This window comes from Nanorana parkeri, unplaced genomic scaffold (genome assembly GCF_000935625.1).
Source record: "Nanorana parkeri isolate BGI_ZX_2015 unplaced genomic scaffold, ASM93562v1 scaffold1928, whole genome shotgun sequence".
Taxonomy (NCBI): Eukaryota; Metazoa; Chordata; class Amphibia; order Anura; family Dicroglossidae; genus Nanorana; species Nanorana parkeri.
This window is the reverse complement of record NW_017308196.1, coordinates 125,114-147,388: the sequence shown is the minus strand read 5'-3', so window position 1 is coordinate 147,388 and position 22,275 is coordinate 125,114. Positions and strand designations below refer to the sequence as shown.

General features: G+C 42.2%; 1 protein-coding gene across 1 annotated transcript in view; it reads right to left on the bottom strand.

Moving 5' to 3' along the window:
* Window positions 1–22,275, bottom strand: part of SLC25A21 (solute carrier family 25 member 21) — a 151,491-nt gene that overhangs the window by 8,911 nt on the left and 120,305 nt on the right. The window contains exon 7 of the mRNA XM_018572080.1: window positions 449–630. Coding sequence (XP_018427582.1) covers window positions 449–630 — 182 coding nt within the window. The remainder of the gene's footprint in view (window positions 1–448; window positions 631–22,275) is intronic.

The following is a 22,275-nucleotide window of genomic DNA, read 5'->3' as shown; positions in this document are numbered from 1 at the left end:
ATTTAGTCTCTAAGGTTGCATGACAGCCAGTGTCATTCAGCCTACTTCCTATAAACCCAGACTGTCATAGAACCACCCCTGAGGGCAGCATTATCATTTAGCCTGGGCTCAGATTATTATTACATGGAATTCACATGTCATGTCATGAGTACAACTCAGTGCAGCACTAAGGGTCTGCTGTAGGAGAAGAGGAAGGACCTATGACATCAACAGACCAGGCAGAAGACCCTCAGATAAAAGGTATATATTTTTAAAGTTGGGGCAGGTGTGGCAGGTTAAAAGTACTAGACCTTAAATCTTCTATTCTATCCCCAACCCCTGCATTTATCCTGAACAACCCTTTAATAATGTATGCTGTGTACAAAAATAAAAAGCAGTGAAAATAAAACAGAAAGTGGGAACATCCCAGAGGTGGAATGATACAGAAATTAGGACACAATTTTTATACCCTTCCTCCTTATAAATGATAAGTATCGTCTTCCAGCAGCTGCGATATTTAATCACTCCGGCCTCTGGCTGCGGCCCCTGAATCCGACTCTTGGCCACATCAAATGGGATGTTAATGATGGATGCTAGCGTCCCAGAGGCCAAACCAATCGTAAACTTCCGTAGGAACTCCAGTCTTGCATCCTAGATAGTCAATGACACATGTAATATCATGAGCAAGGTAAAAGCAGCGATTTACATGTAGCATTCCGAATCCTGGCACCCGCTTTACTCCTCAAACCCATCATCCTTTAATTACAGCTACAGAGAGCTTTAAAAGCCAAGGAAGATAACCATATAACCACAGCAAGGTGGAGCCCTGCCAACACTGAAGCGGTGGGCTGAGAGTTACACACAAGCCTCGGGTTAGGGAACATGACTGGTAAAATAATGGTGGGTAAACCATACGGAGATAAAAACGTCTTACCCAGGCTTCGCCAACAGCAAGAACAACACCTTTAAATGCAATAAAAGCAGCCATCATCTGGGAACTGTATTTTTGCTTGCACCTGTACCATACAATGAAGTGTACCTGCCATAAGAAAGCAGCTTAAAGCTTAGCACGCCTTTGCCCCAACATTAATCCTGACCTTCTTATAGAGAAGAAAAAATACGTCTCCACATCGCACCAACATCTACTTTCCGCTGGGAGCAATACGGCTGTTAAGACATTTCTCGTCTGCTTTAGGCATTCTTGCTAATGCAGTGTTTTCCTGCCTGTGTCGGCGGGGGAGATGTTATTTGCTCTGAGCTTCATACGTGGGTTTAAGAGGATTCTGGGTAATGTGCCTTTAATCAGCGACCTGGCACCCAGCACAATGGGCTCCTTGCAGAGAGATGCAGTAGGATTTCCGCAGGTTTGCGACGATTCTTCCCCGACAATCCCATTGGCTCTGTTTTCGCACATGGTCCAAATTGCCTGCGGGCACATTTCCTCACACAGGATTCATAAATACAGTCCATAACGAGACTCTGGTTTCGGCATATGGGGATGATTTGTGTAATTGGCCTTTACAATGTACTTAGTATTACTGTATCAAAACACAAGAAACCCGAGTACTCTATTAGCTAATTGGCCAGAATATTTTACAAATGACAGCAAGCCCCTGCACCAGGAAGCTTGCTAAAACGGAGATGTATGTGTCCGCGAGACCCTCAAATGCTAAATTAAATAAAGGCAGGAAAAAAAAAAAAGACAGCACACACAAACACGTTCCTATACGACTGCTGCTGGCCTGCAGGTTTTTTCCACATTTCTCCTCAGATGTTGCAGATCTGTCAGCAGGAAATGTTCTCCCACTACTAAACTAACAAGCTCACTGCGGTAACGCACTGCAGGGCCGTGCCCTTGAATTAAATAGCTTTTACCTATTGAAGGCACTAGGATGTCGTTTAAAGGAGCAGTCACACTCCCGCTAACATGAAAGCACTCAGCAATGTTATCAAAGCGTCATTTTTTAAAAACAATTGTATAATTATTTAAAGGTGCACGTCCAGGCGTTTTTTTTTTTGTTTCCAAAGGATATTGTTAATTCCAGGAGACAAAACGGTACACTGGAATTTAAAAGTTTAAAAAGCATTTTAATAATATAGTGTAACTAAAGCTAATTTTTTTTCTTTTCGGCAGGGGGTTTGGATAGAGTGGTGAGAGTATTAGACCTGCTGATCGGTTTTTATTGCTATCTGTGGGCCCATGGGGAGATTTACCCTTCCAATTGGTCTAGGTTAATATTGTCACCGGGACTGCAAGTGAGAAATTTGAGGTTGACACAAGAACAGGACTTAAGGGGAAATCTTCCAATAGGCACAATTGTTGCAAAGACAATTGTCTTAAAGTGATATTAAAGCCAATTTTTTTTTATTTATCCTTTAAGGAGACCCTCCCCTTTGCTGGAGGATGTTGCGTTTTTTTCTTTAAAAGTACTTCTTTCCTCGTTTTCTAGTGTGTCCCCGCCATGCTCTTCCCCCGTTCTAATGGAGGCACCCGTGCGCGCTCGTGCCCTCAGCGGCTGTGTGCGTCCATAGACACACACAGGCCTGTGGCAGGCCACGGGCCTGTCCCTCTTTGATTGATGGCAGAAGGTGCCTATGGCTACTCTGCCATCAGTATCCTCCCCGCGCAACCCGGAGGTTCGGGGTATGGAGAATCGCTTTGGGACCGGCGGCGGGGACGAGCGGAGCGCAGCTGACAGTTAAGTGTGGGGGGGACTGGGGTAGCAAAAAAGGTGCTGGGCTGTTTTTACCCTAATGCAGAGAATGCATTAAGGTAAAAAACACCCAGACCTTAATGCTACTTTAAGCTGGTCCTACCCTGTTAGATTTTTGTATGGACATTCATATGAAAATTCTCGTCATAACATTGGATAATGTCATCAGTGACTTGTAGAATGTCATTTGAAATGTCATTTTATTTTGGCAATGAATGGAGTTTTCCTAACCATACCATATTCACTATTTTGTTAAAAAAATACCATCTTGCTCCTTTTATTTATTTTTCATCATTATGGTAGAAATCGATATTCAGTTTGATCACATTAACTATTATTATGATTTTTTAAATTAAATTCTATTGTATGGCCAGCTGTTGCATACAGGACAAGATGTGAAGGGATGCCTCCTCAATAAGACACATGACAAAAAAGCCTGGCAGGGGTTGTATTTATTCCATACTCTGTCCAAAATAAAAATAAAAAGTTTCGGCCTTAGGTATACTTTAATCACCCCCCTATTGCCGTATTATAAATATCTACTTCTGGAGTAACGTTTTGGGCGTTCAGTGCGCCCACTGAATATGTGAGATCAAGCTGTCAGACAGCTCAGGACTCGCATGCAATGTGCAAAGCCAGTCAGAGAGACTCTGTACCTTGTGATCACTGTGATGGTCAATCACAGTGATCACAACTGTAAAAACTGCAGTGTTTACATTTGAGAGCTCTTCCCTTCCTTACAGTGTATTAGACGTAAGGACACAGAGAGAAATTCCACAGCGGGAGCTGAGAGGGAGAGAGACTGCAGGGACCGGTCTATAAGCCAGATGGAACCAAAGATCAAATGAGTATATCTTTTTTATGTTACACCCTAGACCAAAAAGAGCACATAACCCTTGCAATGTGAAGGTAGCCACACTGCAGATGTTAAGTATTATTCTGCCCAGAGTTCTTTAATAGTAGTTCTTTACTACTGCTGGGAGAGGGGAGCAGGGGGGATGAGCTGCTGAGACAACAACTTCAGTACTGCTGCTTTAAACTTTGAGGAAATATTGCTCCACAGTTATCTTAAAACTTAATTACTGCTTGTTAAGATTATGTGAATACTTGAATGTCCATAGCCTGGCCAAAGGTTTATTTTAGGCAGCCCATAGAAATGAGATCAGAAAACAGCCAGACCCGGCAATGATTCTATGTCTAGGATTGTAGTCAACAGCAACAACATAATCTTCACCAGCAACTTCTACCCACACCATTCATCTCCTCCTCTCTCCCATCAGTGTTGATATACATTTGCCAGGTTGGCATAGCCATACTTGCAAGTTTCTGGAAACTTTGCAGCATTTGGAAGATCTATTGCCCTAAAGGGTGGCCTTATCATGCCTGGACATTGGCCACCTTTTAAAGTCCAAGGGTATCACGGGTGGCCCTCTCCCTTTAAATGTTTTACTCCTGAAAGAGTAAAAACGACTAACAATTAACTAGTACATCTAGTCTTATAAAAAAAAGTGCCCTAAACACAAGAAAAATAAAATGTTAATACAAGTTTAATGATGGCACCAATGGTAAAACATAGAAATCATTGCTTTAGTGAATTTCTGGTAAACTCATTAACTAGGAAATCAAATGTTTACAAAGAGATCCCCAAAGAAACTGAAAAGGAGCATTCACATTAAGAAAACTTCTAACCCACAGGAAGTGTTTCGGCAGTTTAAAGATAGATAATTTTATGTTCTTTTTCATCTATTTCTGTTTATATATTCTGGGATTTATTGGATGGTACGTTTACAAAAGTTCTTTTGCCAGTTTCAATTGATAGTGTCAGTAAAAAAAAAGCAAATTTATAATTTTTATTCTATGGAAAGGGGACATTCACAGACCAATATCCAGCTGGCACCATGTAAACATTTTGACATACAGTATGACTGACAACTTTGTATGAAGTTGTGTAACAGCTGATAACTTCTGGAAAAACATAATTTTAGAAAATGTTAGTCTACCAGATTAACATTTTTTCAGATGATTCCGCCATGTGATGCAGGAAAACCCATTCACTGCCTGTGCCATAAAATGCCCATAGACAATAGATCATCATCCAATAATACAAATTTCCCCCCAGAAGAATAGTCAAATGGCAAATATTTTGGTACCCTAGAGGTATATCTAGCACCTTGGCTTAATGCCTATGCACAAACATTACAAGTGGTGGTAATGGGACAGGTGTGTTGAGTCTAAAAGTATATTTCAATACTCGAATGGCTATCTTGTGAACATCCATTAGTACATGAATATAGGTTCAAACTCTAACATCACTGGTCTGTATGTCTGTAGGTACCCTAACATAGAGAGAATGGCAAACTTCTCATCAATTTATAACTAGCAAGGCAGGTACATGTGTGGGGCAGGGGCGGGGTTCAGCGGCAATTCATTCCAAGTGCCTAAAATACATTTGCCAGTTCATCTTTCTACTAGCCAACAAAGGGAACCTAACCAAAACCTGTCCTGTAAATGTAACAATGCGCTCATCCGTATGTCACGGCGCACACGTGCTGATGTGCACACGCACATTCCTCCCAGTGGCGCCAAACGGGCTATTTAAGGATGCTTGTTACACTTGCACTTTGCTGGGAGATCTTCAGCTGTTCCATGCTACTGTCTGACTCTGCTCCTGAATCCGTATTTGACCCGGCTTGTTTCCTAATCCTGCTGTCTGCTGCCTACCTTCTGACTTGGCTTACCCACTGACCATTCTTCTGGATTCCGATTTGGTACTGCTCTGCTAATCTATAATAAGCAAGGTTCCCCGAAAAAAACGGAATCCCAAAATAGGAGCTGTCTATAATAATCAAACAGGTAATGATAATGTAACAAATTTTAATGAGAATTAATAATAAAGTAGAAAAACATATAAATACACCTACTGACAAAGAACATCTAAAATCAATTAAAATGACAAACAAGTCCTCCCTGATATCGCCCAGTGTTGATTGATATAGATGAGAATCTAGTGACCGTTAATGGTGGTCACTAAGAGTCACTGATATTGGACACAAGCGCTGTGTTAGGCAAGCAAATACTCAGTATCAAAGAAGAGAAAAAGAAGGAATTACTCACTTCTGATGTGGTTTAGGTGGTAAGACAGTTCCTAACAAAAAAAGACTTCAAGCATGCATGAGGTAATGGTCACAATGGCTGTCCCAGACTGCTGGTCCCCGGTTTCAGCAACTTTATTTTCCTGTATGTTGGTATAATTGCTGCGAGGCCTGCTGTTGTGGATCCTCCAAGTCGGCTCCTGCCTATGTAGTTGTATTCAGACCTGTGTTTGATAGTAAAGCTGGAAAGTTGTATTCCATATGTGCGGCCGCACTAACGAATGCAGGTGAATAAAGATCCACGAGGAGTGTAGCTTTCTCTTAATGGGTCCAGTCAGCATGGATTTAGCCAAAGAAAAGTGAGCAGATAGTATTCAGAGTAAAGGTAGTACTGTCAGATCCACCATGATTTGGTTGGTTTGCTTTGCCATCAGTGTCCCCGAAGGGATTCCGTATATCCAGCAGAGTCTGCAGAGTAAAATCATGGGCACAAAGGGAGGGCTGTATACATGTTTAACCCTAACGTTTCACCCCTGCACACCGGGGCTTCCTCAGAGGGACGTGTGTGACAGGAAGCCCCGGTGTGACCTCGCAGCAATTATGCCAACATACAGGAAAATAAAGTTGCTGAAACCGGGGACCAGCAGTCTGGGACAGCCATTGTGACCATTACCTCATGCATGCTTGAAGTCTTTTTTTGTTAGGAACTGTCTTACCACCTAAACCACATCAGAAGTGAGTAATTCCTTCTTTTTCTCTTCTTTGATACTGAGTATTTGCTTGCCTAACACAGCGCTTGTGTCCAATATCAGTGACTCTTAGTGACCATCATTAACGGTCACTAGATTCTCATCTATATCAATCAACACTGGGCTATATCAGGGAGGACTTGTTTGTCATTTTAATTGATTTTAGATGTTCTTTGTCAGTAGGTGTATTTATATGTTTTTCTACTTTATTATTAATTCTCATTAAAATTTGTTACATTATCATTACCTGTTTGATTATTATAGACAGCTCCTATTTTGGGATTCCGTTTTTTTCGGGGAACCTTGCTTATTATAGATTTACGCTGGAACCCAGGAGTTTTTTGTCCACTTTATTGTTATTTGAGGCGCTTCTCCTTTCCCCATTTGTTATTATTACTGCTCTGCTAACACGTTGCTGACCTCGGCCTGCCTTCTGACATTGCCCTGCTTCTTGACTTGGTACTTCACCTGCTTGCAAGTTACCGACCCGGCCTGTCTCTAATTCTGCTTCTTCCACCAATCCTGGTGCTATCCACTCAGTCCAGGAATGCTCACCTGATGGTCGGCTTCTTCTATCACATCCAGGGTCCAGATCTATGCACCATCTACCCTACCGTGTACAGCATCAACTTCAGGCACTCGTGCCTCTCTCCGTCTGCAGACCTTCTGTTCCATCTCCAGAGGTGCTCAGACGGGAGCTGCAAAGGGAGGCCTTCCTCCTCAATTCAGGCTCATACCAAGGTACGTGACACTATGAAACAACTTGTATTTACCTGGTTCACTGATATTTTTTTTTCTTGACACATTGAACCAGGGTTGTCTAGAGAGTATTTAGACATGCAATCTCTTATATTATGAGCGTGCATGGTTACATAGCAAATGTTAAAGGAAAAGCATTCAGTTCTAAAGCAATGCTTTAGGGTTTTTTAGGACCACATAGACAATAGAGTCAAAAAGGGGTACTCAACATATGTTACCAGCCCCTAGGACAGACAGCTTTACACACACACACACACAGAAGTTGCCCCTCATTAATAGATTATGTTGCCTATGACTGCCACTATGGCAGTCAGCATTCATTTGTATTGTACCATTGCATGTGCAACCAACATTTTACTAATTATTTTGAACATTTGTTGAATATTTTAAAGGACCAATAAATCATAGCCAGATTTAGTCTATAAATACAGAAGATCTATATAGCAGCATGATAGGACAATCCAGCAAATGGTATTCCAGCACCACACATCTGGCACTGGTGAGCTGTGCAGAACAGAGACATCTCCACATCAGACATCTAATTGTGTAATTGTGGTTAGTGAAGTATGTCCTCTAATTTAGTGCATCTTCTTTTCTTAATCGCCAGTTATTCTCTGCAGAGCTGTGCAAAATGAGTACATTCAGGGAAAGCCAAATTTACATGACAAGTGAAGAAATACATCTTAATCCTTTTAGCAATATATCTTTAAAAAGCACAGGTAAAAGAAGAACATGGACTCCAAGCTGGGTTGTAGAACCTATTGTTATATTATTGTTACATTAATCATGCCACACAACTTTCTGAGATGGGAAAGAGATACACCCTTTAGCACAAAGTCTGTAAGCAAAAGAATACACCCCTCATGCCCCACTTATGTAGATCATGGATAATTAATAAGCAAACATGATTGGCTTAACCCACAAGTGCTTTATTAATTATTATGTTTCCTTTATATTGGATTTTTACAATAATAATTTGATAATAACAAGGTTTAGTGTTGTGTAACACTTTTGGTTAAGTATGGACAGCTGGGAGGTATGCACTAATGCTGCTATGCCCATGAGGTGTGTAACTTATCATGTATTTGAGGTATTTCAGGGGCGTAACTGGAAATCACAGGGCCCCATAGCAAAATTTTGTATGAGGCCCCCCCCACCCAAAAAAGTACCTACCTCCAGAACACATTCCCGTATCTGCGTTGTTTCCCTCTCTTCAGCTCTGCTCCTGCTGGCTCTGACGTCAGAGCCGAAGAAGAGATCACTCCACCGCTCACTGCTGCAGAGCCCACCTGACACCCTGCAGAGCCCACCTAAGACCCAACGGAGCCCACCTGAGATTATGCAGAGCCCATCTGAGACTCCACACAGCCCATCTGGGATCCTGCAGAACCCATCTGAGACCCTGCACATACCAGAGACCCTGCACAGCCCACCTGAGACCCTGCAGAGCCCACCATAGACCCCGCAGCGCCCACCGGAGATCCTGCATAGCTCACCTGAGACCCCGTGCATACCAGAGATCCTGCACAGCCCACTTGAGACCCTGCAGCCCCCACCTGAGATCCTGCAGAGCCCACCTGAGACCCGGCACATACAAGAGACCCTGTACAGCCCACTTAAGACCCCAGAGAGCCCACCTGAGACCTTCCACAGCCCACCATAGACCCCACAGCACCCACCTAAGATCCTGCACAGCCCAGCTGAGAGTGACCCCTCAGAGCTCAAGTGAGACCCCACACATACCAGAGACCCTGCATAGCCCACCTGAGACCCTCCATGATGGGCTTTGCAGGTCTCAGGTAGTTTGGTCAGGGTCCCTTTCCCTGCACACTGGGCTCATTCTACCTGTCAGCTGCCCGCTGCTGGGCCCCGGCCTCCTCCACCTCCCGGCCTCCTGTTCCTCCACCGCTACCGGGACCCAGCCTCCTGCTGCTCCACCACCGCCGGGCCCCAGCCTTCTTCTCCACAGCCACCACCGGGCCCCAGCTTCCTCCTGCTCGGCTGCTGAGCCCCAGCCTCCTGACCACCCTCCCTCTGCCCTGGAACCCATAGCAACCGCGTGGGTCACTACAGCGGTTGTTACGCCACTGATGTATTTACATTGGCATTTCCCTTACAAATAAAAACTAATCCTTTAAAAAAAGACACATCTGTTGCTTTTGAAAAAAAAAGCTTAATAAGGCCCCTTTTACACAGGGGTGGTCCAATCTGGTCTACCTGTCAGTATTTCAGAAGGATCTGATTGGAAGCCCAATGTTAGTCTATGAGCATCCAGATGTAAACAGACGTGTCCATTTACATTCCATTACCCCTGACTCTGTCTAGGTCGAGAAAACAAAACAGAACATAATTTCGTTTTGGCGGATCTGATCATGGTGGATCAGAGGTAATTGGATGTAAATGGACACATGTCCACTTACAATCCGACTCCCCATACACCTAACATGGGTCTGTGCAGCTTAGAACTGACACGGGTACCACAAGAGGGACATCTACGATAGTGATAAATGTTCTGCTCTGTCAAACCGGGGATCTGTGCACAGGTCTCCTGTTGATTGGAATGGATGGCGCCCATGTGAAAGGAACTTAAAGGTCTAGTTGACCCGACCAGAGGAAGAGGAACTATAGTCCTAAGGGTAGGTGTAGATGACCATTTTAGTGGTTGTCTGCCACCACCAGTATCAAATTGTGCTTAGCTGTGCTAACAGCTGGAGCACCCCTCTTCCGCTCTAATCGTAACTTTTAGGGGTTACTGAATCCTATGACTACTGCCCATGCTGTGTTCTCAAGTGTTTTGCTATCTTTCTGAGCACAGTGTAAAGCATCTTAATAGGAGCTTTAGGTGGTGCTCAGCAAAACAGATAAGCACTGCTGATAGCAGGTGGAGATCAGGTCAGATAGCCAGTTTAGTAACCAATTACTTCTACCCTTGGTCAGTGAACTTAGTATCTACTGCATCACAATGTAGATATTTGGCCTGATTTTAACTTACATTGCTGCATTCCAAAGTGTGATTCAGCTGTGTATTTCCTAATAAAATTTGCAAACCTCAATACAGCAGCGGGGGTGACCCCATGAGCCTGTACGCTGTTCATTTACTGTCCAGTCAGCAGGCTGGAGCTGAAAGAGTACATCACTGCTGACCGGTAGGGCTGTATAAATCTCAGGACTGGATAAACAAATGCTTTAGCAGGTAAAACAGTTCCCTTTATATGTATTTATCTGTGTATTAGCTGTTTGCCTGGAGTTCATCTTTAATATGACTGTACTAACAGTGTATGTCTGGGCAAAATAAATAAAATATACATTATACAGTACATCTACAATACATTTTCCCATTTTTTCTCCCTTTCAAAACATTGCAAGTAAAGAAGAATAATTGATGATCTTCCAGCAATCCACTGAGCTCCCTGTATCCTGTAGTGAACTGACAACAATGTCTCTTGTGTGATGAAATCCCAAGCAGTGTTGTCAGCCCTGCCTGAGTTCTCCAGTGTGCTACCCTACAACTCCCACATATTTTATGAAGCTGATCAACCATGGTCTGTGCTTGATTAGCTTCAGGAGTAGGAAGATCACATTAGGGGTCTAATAGAACCCTAATGTATCCTTAATGAAATGTCACCTATAATGTGCTGTCACATAGAGGGCTATTAGTCCCCCCATGTAAAAAAAAAATAATAATACAAAAAAAAAAAATGTAACTAATCGTCAAGCCAAAAATGTGTGCTTTAACGTGTGCGAAATACAAAAACAGCCCAGTCAGTGAAAGGGTTAATGTTACAGCATACTAACATTTTTGTAAAATGAATACAAACTATTTTCAGCTGCTAAGGGGTGTTTCAATACAATAAATATGTTCCCAAATTATCTTCATGCCATTTCAAATTTTACAATACAATATACAGTCAAGTGCCCTCCTCCTTTCCTTGAAGCTTTGCAGAGAGTGAAATGTAGTATGATCCCCTTTTAACACCTCAAAGCTTCTTGTATTTAAAAAGAATTACAAACTGCATAGTTCAAATAAATGTGAGGTAGGGAAGAACACAAAGGAAAGAAAGAAGCCTTTAAGAATATTCCTTGAAAATAATGGCTTATGAAAGTTGTGTTAGCCCCAGAGTGCCTGATCCCATCTGATCTAAGAAGATAAACGAGGTTAAGTCTGAATAATATTGTGGTAGGAGAGAAGACTTTTTACCAGGAGCAGTTGGCTAGTGACTCTCAGATTTATTTGTCACCACACAAAACACAGAATGAACAAACACAAGAAACGTTAGAAGGGCAAGCCACACTGGACCACCTATGCACAGGGTCTCCAAAAATATTGTACTAGAAAAGAAAACAACTGTTTGACTTTATATCAGCCTCATCACAAAGGGATTTACAAACAGTTAAAATAATCTACCATCATCATCTTGTTAACTGACAGCTGTACTAAAAGCTACTCTAACCCACCTTCCCGAGCCCTCCTGAGCTAAACTATGACTCAGCTGCTGTCAGGGACCCAGGGGTGCCGTTCCTTGTCGGGTTCGCAGGCGCGGGCATCGGGCACGGGTAGCTCCTCCTCCTCCCCCTGGCAGGGCATCTGACGCTGGTGTGGCCAGCGCGCGTGCGCCATTCCAGCAAGCATAGCATAGTGCACGCTCGCGCCATTCCATGCCACAGGTGCTACTCAGGCTGGGGGAGGACTTCAGCCTTCACCACTTGCCCTCAGCCTTGTGACTAGTCTCTGACAGGGGAAGTTGCCTTGACAGCCAGGGGGCGGTACTGGGTTCCCTGATTATTTAAAGCTGGTCAGATGCCCTGCCAGGGGGAGGAGGAGGAGCTACCCGTGCCCGATGCCCGCGCCTGCGAACCCGACAAGGAACGGCACCCCTGGGTCCCTGACAGCTGCTTACTTACCTCAGTAGGACAGCTGCAGCCTGCTGCTTGTTTTTGTCTCTGGTGGAAATCCAAGCCTACAAAATTAGCCCTTATAAGACTTGTATACGTTCACCTTCCGAGCATCTCCAGTCTCCTGCCTCTCAATTGAACCTCTGAAAGAGCCCAAGTGGGTGGGAACTGAGAGGGTGAGTCACTATTGTGGCTCATGCGCTTGCGTGTGTGTGTGTATTTCATCTTGAGTTACTGAGCTTCACAAACAACTCAAATATTAGGAACAAATTGTCTCATATGAAAAGGAACCCAAAACTCTACCTGCTAAATTATTTCATAAAAATGAAAAAAAATATATATAACAAAACCACTGTGTTTTTTTGAAATATAGTTGAGAATGAATGTTCACATATACACATCTTTAGATATATTAGGTCCTATGATTATTCACTCGTGGCTAGCATACATATGTATATTCTGACAGTCATGAATATGTAACAATCGATGGCTTCGATAAACGTATGGCATATGGTGCAAATCGATAAAGAACCCTCTACTCCATATGTGTCCCTGTGGTCCCGCTGCGCCTGATCTGGGAGGTGGGTGATGTAATTTCCCATATCCCGGAGTGGACACACGCTGGTCTCCACATCTTCTCAGTAGGTAAGAATGTAAGAATAGGGTAATTAATAATACATAATTCAAGAGACTATGTACAAATGTAGATAATGTTGTAATATCAAGCTATGTTATGTAACAGAAATGTGTAAATGTATGTAAATATACAAAAAAATTATGAATGTGTCTGCAATAGATTTCTGCCTCATTTTCCCTGAGGAACCGTATCAGCGAAACGCGTTGGCAGACAACAGTTTGCCACAGCGCAGAAAGATCAAAAAGATTAGCATCTACAAGTTGGACTATATATTTTTCAATGAAAAATAAGTATTGATGAATATGTAATTTAGTTATAATACAGTTATGTGGCAATAGGAGGCAGGATTAAGGGAATTGATTGTAAAATGGTTTTTATTCAGTTGTTGCTTTTTAATTATATGTGTTAATACATTTTCTACTATTTCTTAAAAAATTGGAATCTGACGCCTCTTAAAACCCCAAAGATAATCAGGTATATATTTTGCTATTGGATTTTAAATAGGGGTGAGGTCTCGGACCACCTGGAATGATTAGCCCTGAGGATTTACGATATATAAACAAGATGCACTTCCTTGTGTCACCACTCTCAGAGAGCCTGCCTTCTGAACTACAACTCAACATCTGAACAGTGTAACATTATCATTGCATGCTGGAGGCACTATGGGATACAGTATGTGGTCTCGGGAAATTGAGAATGCATCACATCAAGCAGGAGGTAAAGAGACACAAAACACTCTGGGAATCCAGGAAGTTGATGAAAGTGATGGTCAGACAGCAGACAGCACTTACTACAGAAAAGAGATTTAAAAAAAATAAGATTTGAGTGCATTATCAAAAACAACTCTAGTATGTATTCCTATTACAATGCTGATCTTATAACAGGAGAGTGTATGCTGGGACTTTAAAACTCCTTTATGGCATGGACCAACAGATCTTCCGATGGGCACACATACTACCGCCGGTTAGGCGGCCGAACGCTGCGGGAGGAGAGCGCTGTGTTTGTGTTTTTTTTTTGGGGGGGCCAAAAAAAATCTTGCACCAGGGCCCTTTGTTCCTTAGGTCCGCCACTGCTTGGATGTGATGTCTCCTCATTTTGGGGAGATTTACTTCCACTTCCTGCTTTGTCTCCCGCAGTGCGATCGGACACGTGGCAAAACATTACCTGCATACCGTTCCACTGCAAACACAAAAAATGCTGCTTGCTCTATTTTTTGCGTTTGCAGTGGAACGGAACGCAGGCAATGTCTTGCCAAGCGTCCAATCGCACTGCAGGCAGGGGGGCGTGGCTGCGGTGACATTGACTTCAATGCACTCCCGCCACAGAACGCAGGGGGAAGTTTTGTGAGCCATTGCAGTGTGTCTCAGCAGCTACTGCTCTGGAATGCACCACAATTGGTGTGAACAAGCCCTTAGGGTGAAATAGGTCATGCATCCAGCATGGCCAAACAAATACTGTGCCATTGTACAAATGTTATTGTAAAGTATATGGTGAAATTTGGACAATCTCCTTGGTTAACAATTTGACCTTTCACTTGAAACAAAACTGTGCATGACTGGTCCTGGCAGCCTATCCCAGGCATGTGAGTTATTGAAAAGTTTGTTTTGGTAAACAGACTGCTCACTCGTTTAGGAATACAAAATCTCCAAGGGTTTTATTTATTTCATCATTCTATGTAAAAATGTAAACACAATGATGAGCAAAAAGTAAAATATTATTTTTTGCATTGCACCATATAACAAAGTGCTAAAATCAACATAGGCTTTAGACCCGATACAAGTATGGCTTAGAATTTATATAATGGATTGGAATTCTGTTAGCTCCGTAGACGTTATATCCTACATGGATTACACAATAACCATCAAAGAGATTACACTGATGTTTTGCATGTAAAGAAAAAAATGTATGCAAAGCATCTATTTAATCCATATACATATTTACTGAGCAGTAATTTCTATTTAAAACCTCATCCCGCTCTAACCAATCACCTTATTGAGGTAAAGTAAAAAAAAAAAAAGCCTAAATACTTGAATATGTGGTCACATGACACATTTTCTGGACTGCAGAGTGGGAGGGTCCTTCTTTGGGTGCCCACGTACCTGTCTTGACATGTATACCTCCTTAGGCCCATTGGCATGATCTTCGTAGAGTCCTGAAGAGCCCAGTGGCAGTGTGAGCATGTCACAACAAGATCGGTCAGTGGTGGGCCTAGACTGCAATGGAGGTTCACTCGTCTTTACTCCCAGAAGAGGAGCCGCAGAAGGGCATGAGATGGCAGGCTTAGGTGGGTTTAAAAGGGCTTTAAAATGGTTTCTTGTCATTTGTGAAAGAGTGAGAACGGGGTTGGGCTTTAAACTATCCTATCAGTACTAGCAAATGTGAAACATTTTGCTGGATTTTAATGGTACCCCATCATCACATGAATAGATTCAATCAATTTTATTCAATAATATTTTCACAAAAACATTGACTATATATTTTACAATATATCACTTTACAACCACTAAGGCATATCCCCAGACTCATACTGGACAAGTAGACAACATGGTTTTGTGCATACAGTAGGTATTGTAAAAAATTAACCTAGATGCTGGTACTTCCAGTATGATGGGGAAAACTTAATGCGTTTCACCGAACCTCCTTTAGTCTGCATCATCAGGAGGCCCTCAGGAAATGTATTTTAAATCTTATGTACAAATGATCAAAGCGGGAATAAGTAGAGAGTGATGTAGCTGGTCTAGTATGAGTCTGGGGTTACCCCTGGTTGTATTGAAAGTGCTATCTGATGACATATTGTATAATATATTGTCAATCATTTTATGAAAGCATTTTATTGTGTATTAATAAAATTGATTGAATCCATTAATGTGGTACCGTCAAAATTTAGCAAAATGTTTCATATTTATTACGTCAAGAAAATTTCACAGCCTGCAGCTTCTCCTCTGGATCCCTGCTGCTCTCCCCCATCTATATGGGCAGAGGCAGCGGGGATCCGAAGAGAAGTGAGGTGCTGCAGCCGGCGGAGGAGGGAGCTGCTGTCACAGCAGCATATGGCCGAGCGGTGAGGAGAGAGCCTCTCGGCCAGGATCTGACAGCCAGCAGCTCTCTCCATACCCCTTGGCCATGCCAAGGGGTATGGAGAGAGCTAGTACTATGTGTCCCCAGTTATGAATGAACAGGAAGTGCTTTATATCTTCCTGTTCATTCATTAGTCTCTGAATGGGTAGTAGCACTCTGTATAGAGGCTTCGCCCCATTCAGAAACTGGTTGATAGAAAATATTTTCTGAATGAATGGGAAGACTCTGTACTTTCCATTCATTTAGACTCTGTGTCCTCAATTTCTTTTTCTTTTAAAAGGGAAGTATCCCTAATATTTCCCCGAAAACCCCCCAACAGAAAAAAAAAGAAAAATAATAATAAAAAATAAATAAAAAACACATTCTGGAGGCAAGACGCACAACATCACATGACGCTGCACGTGCGCAGCGCTGGGTGATGTCACACGCCTGTTGGGGGGGCATTTTTTGGGTCTTGCCTGGGGTGCAAAAGGAGCTAGCTACGGCTCTGCTCCTGCTGGTAGGCACCTGCACTTTATATCTACAGCAGTATATATGACTGATTCTCTACCAGTATGTGTAATACATTTTGTGTTTATCTAAAACCAAATATGACTGCTATTTTTTGTCTGCAGGATAAATAAGGAGAGTGCATCGTGTAAAATGTCATTCTATACTATTCTTTCTCAATATAACCTAGAATCCTCCATCAACCTTTTTCCACTGGGAAGATGATGAGGTTGCTCCCTGCAGTTAAAGTAGCTGTGAAGGCTTCTAGACTTGTGGGGGTTAATAATTCTAATCGCAGTAAGCGAGCATTCTGATTGCAGAGACAGATGGGCGGTCGGTGCCGTTTTTATGATCTTTGAGAAGCTGGAGGGTTTATGGCAAACAGAGCCTAGGATTTAGCTTCTCTATGGTCTGTTGAGGCCGACCGAGCATATGAAAAATGGCTCAGTATTAGCTAACTTCCAAGTCACACATGCCGATCCCATCAGTGCCGCCCCCTGGCTCAAAGACTTTTATTGTTTTTGGCAAAATGACCTGCAAACAGCTTTAATTGGGATGCAAATTTAATGCCCAGTTTAAGGCTGTTGACAGCTCGATGCTTAGATGGCTCTCTCACATCTGGAATTTAAGGTTGACTGTGATACAACAGCCACGAGTGGAGTGCAAAGGTTCCTGGATGCAAGTTTCTGCAAGCTCTTCTTGGAAACAATATTCCTGCACTTTTCCTCCCGGGAGTCACCGGCTGATGGGGTGCTAGACAGAGGGCTGCAGTTAATACAAGTGCTTGATGGAAAGGCACTGGAGGAATGTATTACATATCTCTCACTCTTACCTCATCATATAGCTCAAATATCACAAGGCAGGTTTTCCAGCTTGCAAAACATAAGTATTTCTGCTATAGAGTTCTAATAGATGTTCCATTATAATCCAAATATAAATGACTTATGAACTAAAATGGCTTATCATCTATACAGCCATAAAGTCATATGAAAAAGTAAGTACACTTTTTAAACATTCAACATGCTCCCAAAGGAGCTGGAGGTGGGGGTGTTGCCCCACTACAAGGGGTCTATGTTTTGGTGATCAGCAATGCCACCTTACTTTGTTGGTCTTGGTTCTCTTGTCTTTCACTTTGGATATACCCATATTTTAGGCTGGTGAAAACCGCCCCACTTACAATATATCCACAACTTAAACCTTCTAACATTGCACAATATTTTTCCATAATACATTTCCATATTGGAATTATATGGGAGAAGTGGAACAATTAGAACAACTGATAGCCGTCCTCACTGAATTGCCACTTTAGGGGGGTTAACTACAAGTTTGAACGATCAACTAGTTCATCTCTATAGCGAATGTAGCCAGATATGGACTCCTTAGCTTGGACCCCTGTTAAACCGTGCTTGTGGCTAGGAGGGGTGGTCCTTGGATGCTGGTTTTTTTTACACCTGTATTTTTCTATTTAGATGTATGCTAACCATTTCTCCTGAGGAAGCAGATGCAATAGTCTGTGAAATGCACTGAGTAAAAGTGTCATTCTGTCCCCTCTATTTTCTGGTTGATAGAAAAAGAAGTACATTTTTTGTTTTCTCTCTGTTGAGACATACGGTTGACTGGTGTGAGGGGAACACTTCGATGGTAGCAATGTTTATCTTTTCCAGTACTAGTGCTCCAGACATATGAGTCTTTTGGGTTGCCCCACGCAACCTACATGGATGTTTGCCACCTTTTTTTTGTACTTTTATCATGTACTTCTTTCTGTGTATGTCTACTTGTTTTGAATCAAATGTAATTATGTACAAATAACATTGATATTTTTTATATAAAAATGATATCTGGTATTTTACTGTAACACCTGAAAGTTCCAGTCTAAATACCACTTTCATTGTATTGCTATTTTTGTTGAAAAAATTATTTAAAAAGCGACATTTTCTATTGTGTTGTGTTTTACTCAGGTATATTGTCTTCATCTAACTGCACCATTTGAATAAAAATTGAATGTTTGCTAGTGAAAGAAGAAGCAGGCTGATGAGCTCATCTCTTTGTCACTCTGCTTTATCCTTATTAGCATGATCCTTGCACTGAAGCTCAACTGATTGGCTTCTTGTACTGATTCTCCCTCTTATGGTCTGGGGTCTGCTGTACAGGGAATACATGAGACTGACACCAAATTGATTTCAGCTACTAACACTGATTGCATTTAAAAAAACATTAATAAAATAGAAATAAAAATAAAATAAATGTAATTATGTATTATTAAATTGGTATATTTTATATATTTTATATATTTTATCAACTAAACTTCAAAATAAAAAAAACTGCAAGGAGGTAGAATTTATTGGTAGAAGAGACTTTATCAGGGTTATTCACAAAAGGATGAAGAGTTTGGAGAAGGCAGGAGAAGTGAACGGTCCAGGCCAAAATAGCTGATTTGGGAAAATATGTCAGATACTGTGACAAAACAGTGGGAGGCGAATACGCGGAGCTCAAGGATGCCTGAACCCTGAGCTCAGAGTCCTAGACGGACCGGACACGCTTGCTCCAGCATCACAAGGCACTAACGAAGCTCGCTGAATACGAGCTCCGATACTCACTTGGGCACCAACCCCGGAAGGGACCTAGATGGCGGACGGGACGACCAAATGAAAGGACGCCAAGTCCACAGCGGGATCGAAGGCAGGGGGCGGCTCATCTAAGAAGATGGCGGAAGTCGGCAATCGTGCTGGTGTGGATGCCCGTTACAGCTCAGGAGCCGGCTGTCCCTCCTCAACCTGAGACCATGAGTACTGGGTCTCACCGGGCCCATTCCCCGGCCTCCACCTCCTAACCTGATAGAGAGAACTCTGGAGGATATTTTATTAGCACAATGGGCACTCGCATAGATTCAATAGAATCAAAATTGGATAAGGCAGTGTGCTGCACCACTCAAAATACAAAGTCCATGCAAGATATCCAGTGGCCAATTAGATGAAGCCCTTACTAAAATAGACGATTTAGAAAAGAGAGCATGTCGTTATAATTTCCGCATTAGGGGCCTTCCCGAATCGGTTACAGACCTTAAAGGGAAAGTAACAACATTCATAAAAGAACTAGTGCCTGAAGTGGACGATCAGAAATTGGAGTTGGACCGGGTCCATAGGGCCCTTGCGGTTATGAGATCAGATGGATTTGCCAGAGACATATTAGTTAAGCCACATTTTTACAGCATCAAAGAACAAGTAATGCGGCATGCCAGGGAATGCTCTGAACTTTGTATATTGGGACATTTGGTCCAGATATTTGCTGATATATCCCCGGCTACAATCCAAAAAAGGCGTAACTTGAAACCGCTCCTCCAAGCTCTAAATGCAAAGGGTATTAAGTATAGATGGGCATTTCCTTTCCGTCAGTTATTTTCTGTTAGGAATCAGCCCTATCACATAACTACATTTACGGAAGGAGAAAAGTTGCTACAGCATCTGGGAATATTACTGGACAACCCTAAAGCTTCATCCCCTGAACCTGGTAGCCTCACAGGAAATTTGCCACTTCGTCCCTTATCACCTTTATGGCATAAGTCGAGTAGAGGCTCATCGTCTCCCGCTAGCTTTCCAAGATGAGTGAAAGGGGGGAATGGACTGTTAAGATTATGTTACATTTCTCTTTTAAGAGTGTGCTTCTGTGCTTTAAACAATGAATATATGCTAAAAAAATCTCTGGGGAAAAGATTAATTATCAATTTGGGGGTAGTGTATAATGTATATTGTATATTATTAGAGGTGTATAATGTATATTGTATATTATAAGAGGATCTCAAAGTTCCGCCCCCTGGCTTTAATAGCCCCCCAGGAAATAAACTATCTCAACCTTTGTCGTCTCTTTGGCATAAAACTGGCAGTGAATTATCGCCCCTTCCCAACTTTGTAAGCTAAATGGCTAGTTGGAGGGGATATATATTGCATGCTGCAGATGGTTTGGGAGGGGAGAACTCTTGGTTTAGTATGTGTTAACTTGGGTGCATTGCATAACATCTGATGTAAAGTAATATATATCTCCCCTCTCTCTCTTGACACAATGTTATGTTTGATGGAGGGGTGGTCGACCGAGCTAGGTAGTCGTGCGCCCAGATTTGACCTGGTCCCCTGAAATTCCTGAGGCCAACGTCAAATCGTGTATTGACGCTGGTCAATACTATAGATAGAGAATTTGATTGGGGATGGTTTCCCCGGTCGGTGTTTTAGGTTTGTTGTAGGGCTGTCCAACAATTTGGTTGTCGGCCCTTTCTTCTCATTTTTTTTTCTTTTTTTGTGCTATAATGATTGTTCCTTTTCTATATTTGGTTACCTTCGGTTTTTTTCTACGCTCAGGGGGTTTCTTCCACATCTTAGGTTACTATAACTTGAAGCTCAAATGGTTAAGATATCTAGGGGGAGGGGAGGTTACTCCGTGCTGCCCTAGTAGAGGCCGTAATCAAACAAACTGTCATGGAATCCTCTACTAAACCAATTTTATTTGCTTCCCATAACGTTCAAGGTTTAAACTCCCCTACAAAGAGGAAAATGGCATTTCAGTATTATCATTCCCAACGGGTTGCAATTTTATTTCTACAGGAAACCCACTTTTCTATAAATTATCAACCTAAAATCTTGAATAAATACTACCCATAGTTGTATATAGGCAATTCACCCGATAAAACTAGAGGAGTAGCTATTTGTTATCTAAACATACTTCCTTCAGATCTCTAATGGTGATCAGAGATCCGGAGGGCCGCTACCTGTTAGTGAAGGGCTACCTGGACGATAAGTTAGTCTCCCTGATCTCTTATTATGCGCCTAACTCCGCCCAGGTGGTATTTTTCACTACTATGTGGCAAATTTTGATGCCAAATGTCGAGGGGGCGGTCATATGTGCGGGAGACTCCAATCTTGCTTTGGATAGTAGTATGGACAAAATGGCCTCTGGTGCTTATAGAACCAAACAGCCCTCAAAAGCTGGTATGTCATTAGCAAAATTATTGAACTTTTACTCCCTAGTGGACATATGGAGGGAGGTAAATCCTTCGGTTAAAGACTAAACATATTTCTCACAGGTTCATTTTAGCTATTCTAGAATAGATCACTTTTTTGTTGGGATCTCATTGGTGCCTCTAGTGATATTTTCTACTATCAGAGAGACAGTATGGTCGGATCATTCAATATTGGTGATGGGCCTGTCAAGGATGGTAGATGTCAATAGACCACGGTGTTGGCGATTGAACGAGTCCCTCTTGAGTGATATGGCAGCACAGGGAGAGATCCGTTCACACCTACAATCCTATTTTAGCTCTAATGTAGCCTCTGATATGTCACCCATTATGGTGTGGGCAGCACGTAAGGCCACAATTAGGGGCCGATTTATTGAGTTGTCCACTAGACATAAAAAAAGAACATCCAAGCATATAAACGAACTAGATATGGATCTCCAACGGCTCACTCGAGCTCATAAACAAAATCCATCAATGGACCTTGTGACTACTATCGGTTAAACTCGGTTACAACTAAATTTAATCTTGACAACTAGAGCCGAAAGGAGCATTCGTTGGTCGGACAACAAATTTTATGTCCATCGAGTAGGTACCCTCTTGGCTTCTAAATTGTCCCCTAAACCCCGAATATATTTGATACCTAAAATACGTTGTTCATCGGGTGATTATTCGTTTAATCCAAAAAACATGTTAAATGAATTTTTTTCATTCTATACTGAGCTTTACCAGGATCAAACTCCAGTTCTGGCAGAATCATTGAAGGCATTTTTTGATAGTATACCTATACCGTACATATCCTTAGACCACAAACTACTAAAAAATAGAACTGGAGTTTCAATTTAAACATGAAAAAGAATGTTCTTAAAGAGTAAACAAAATC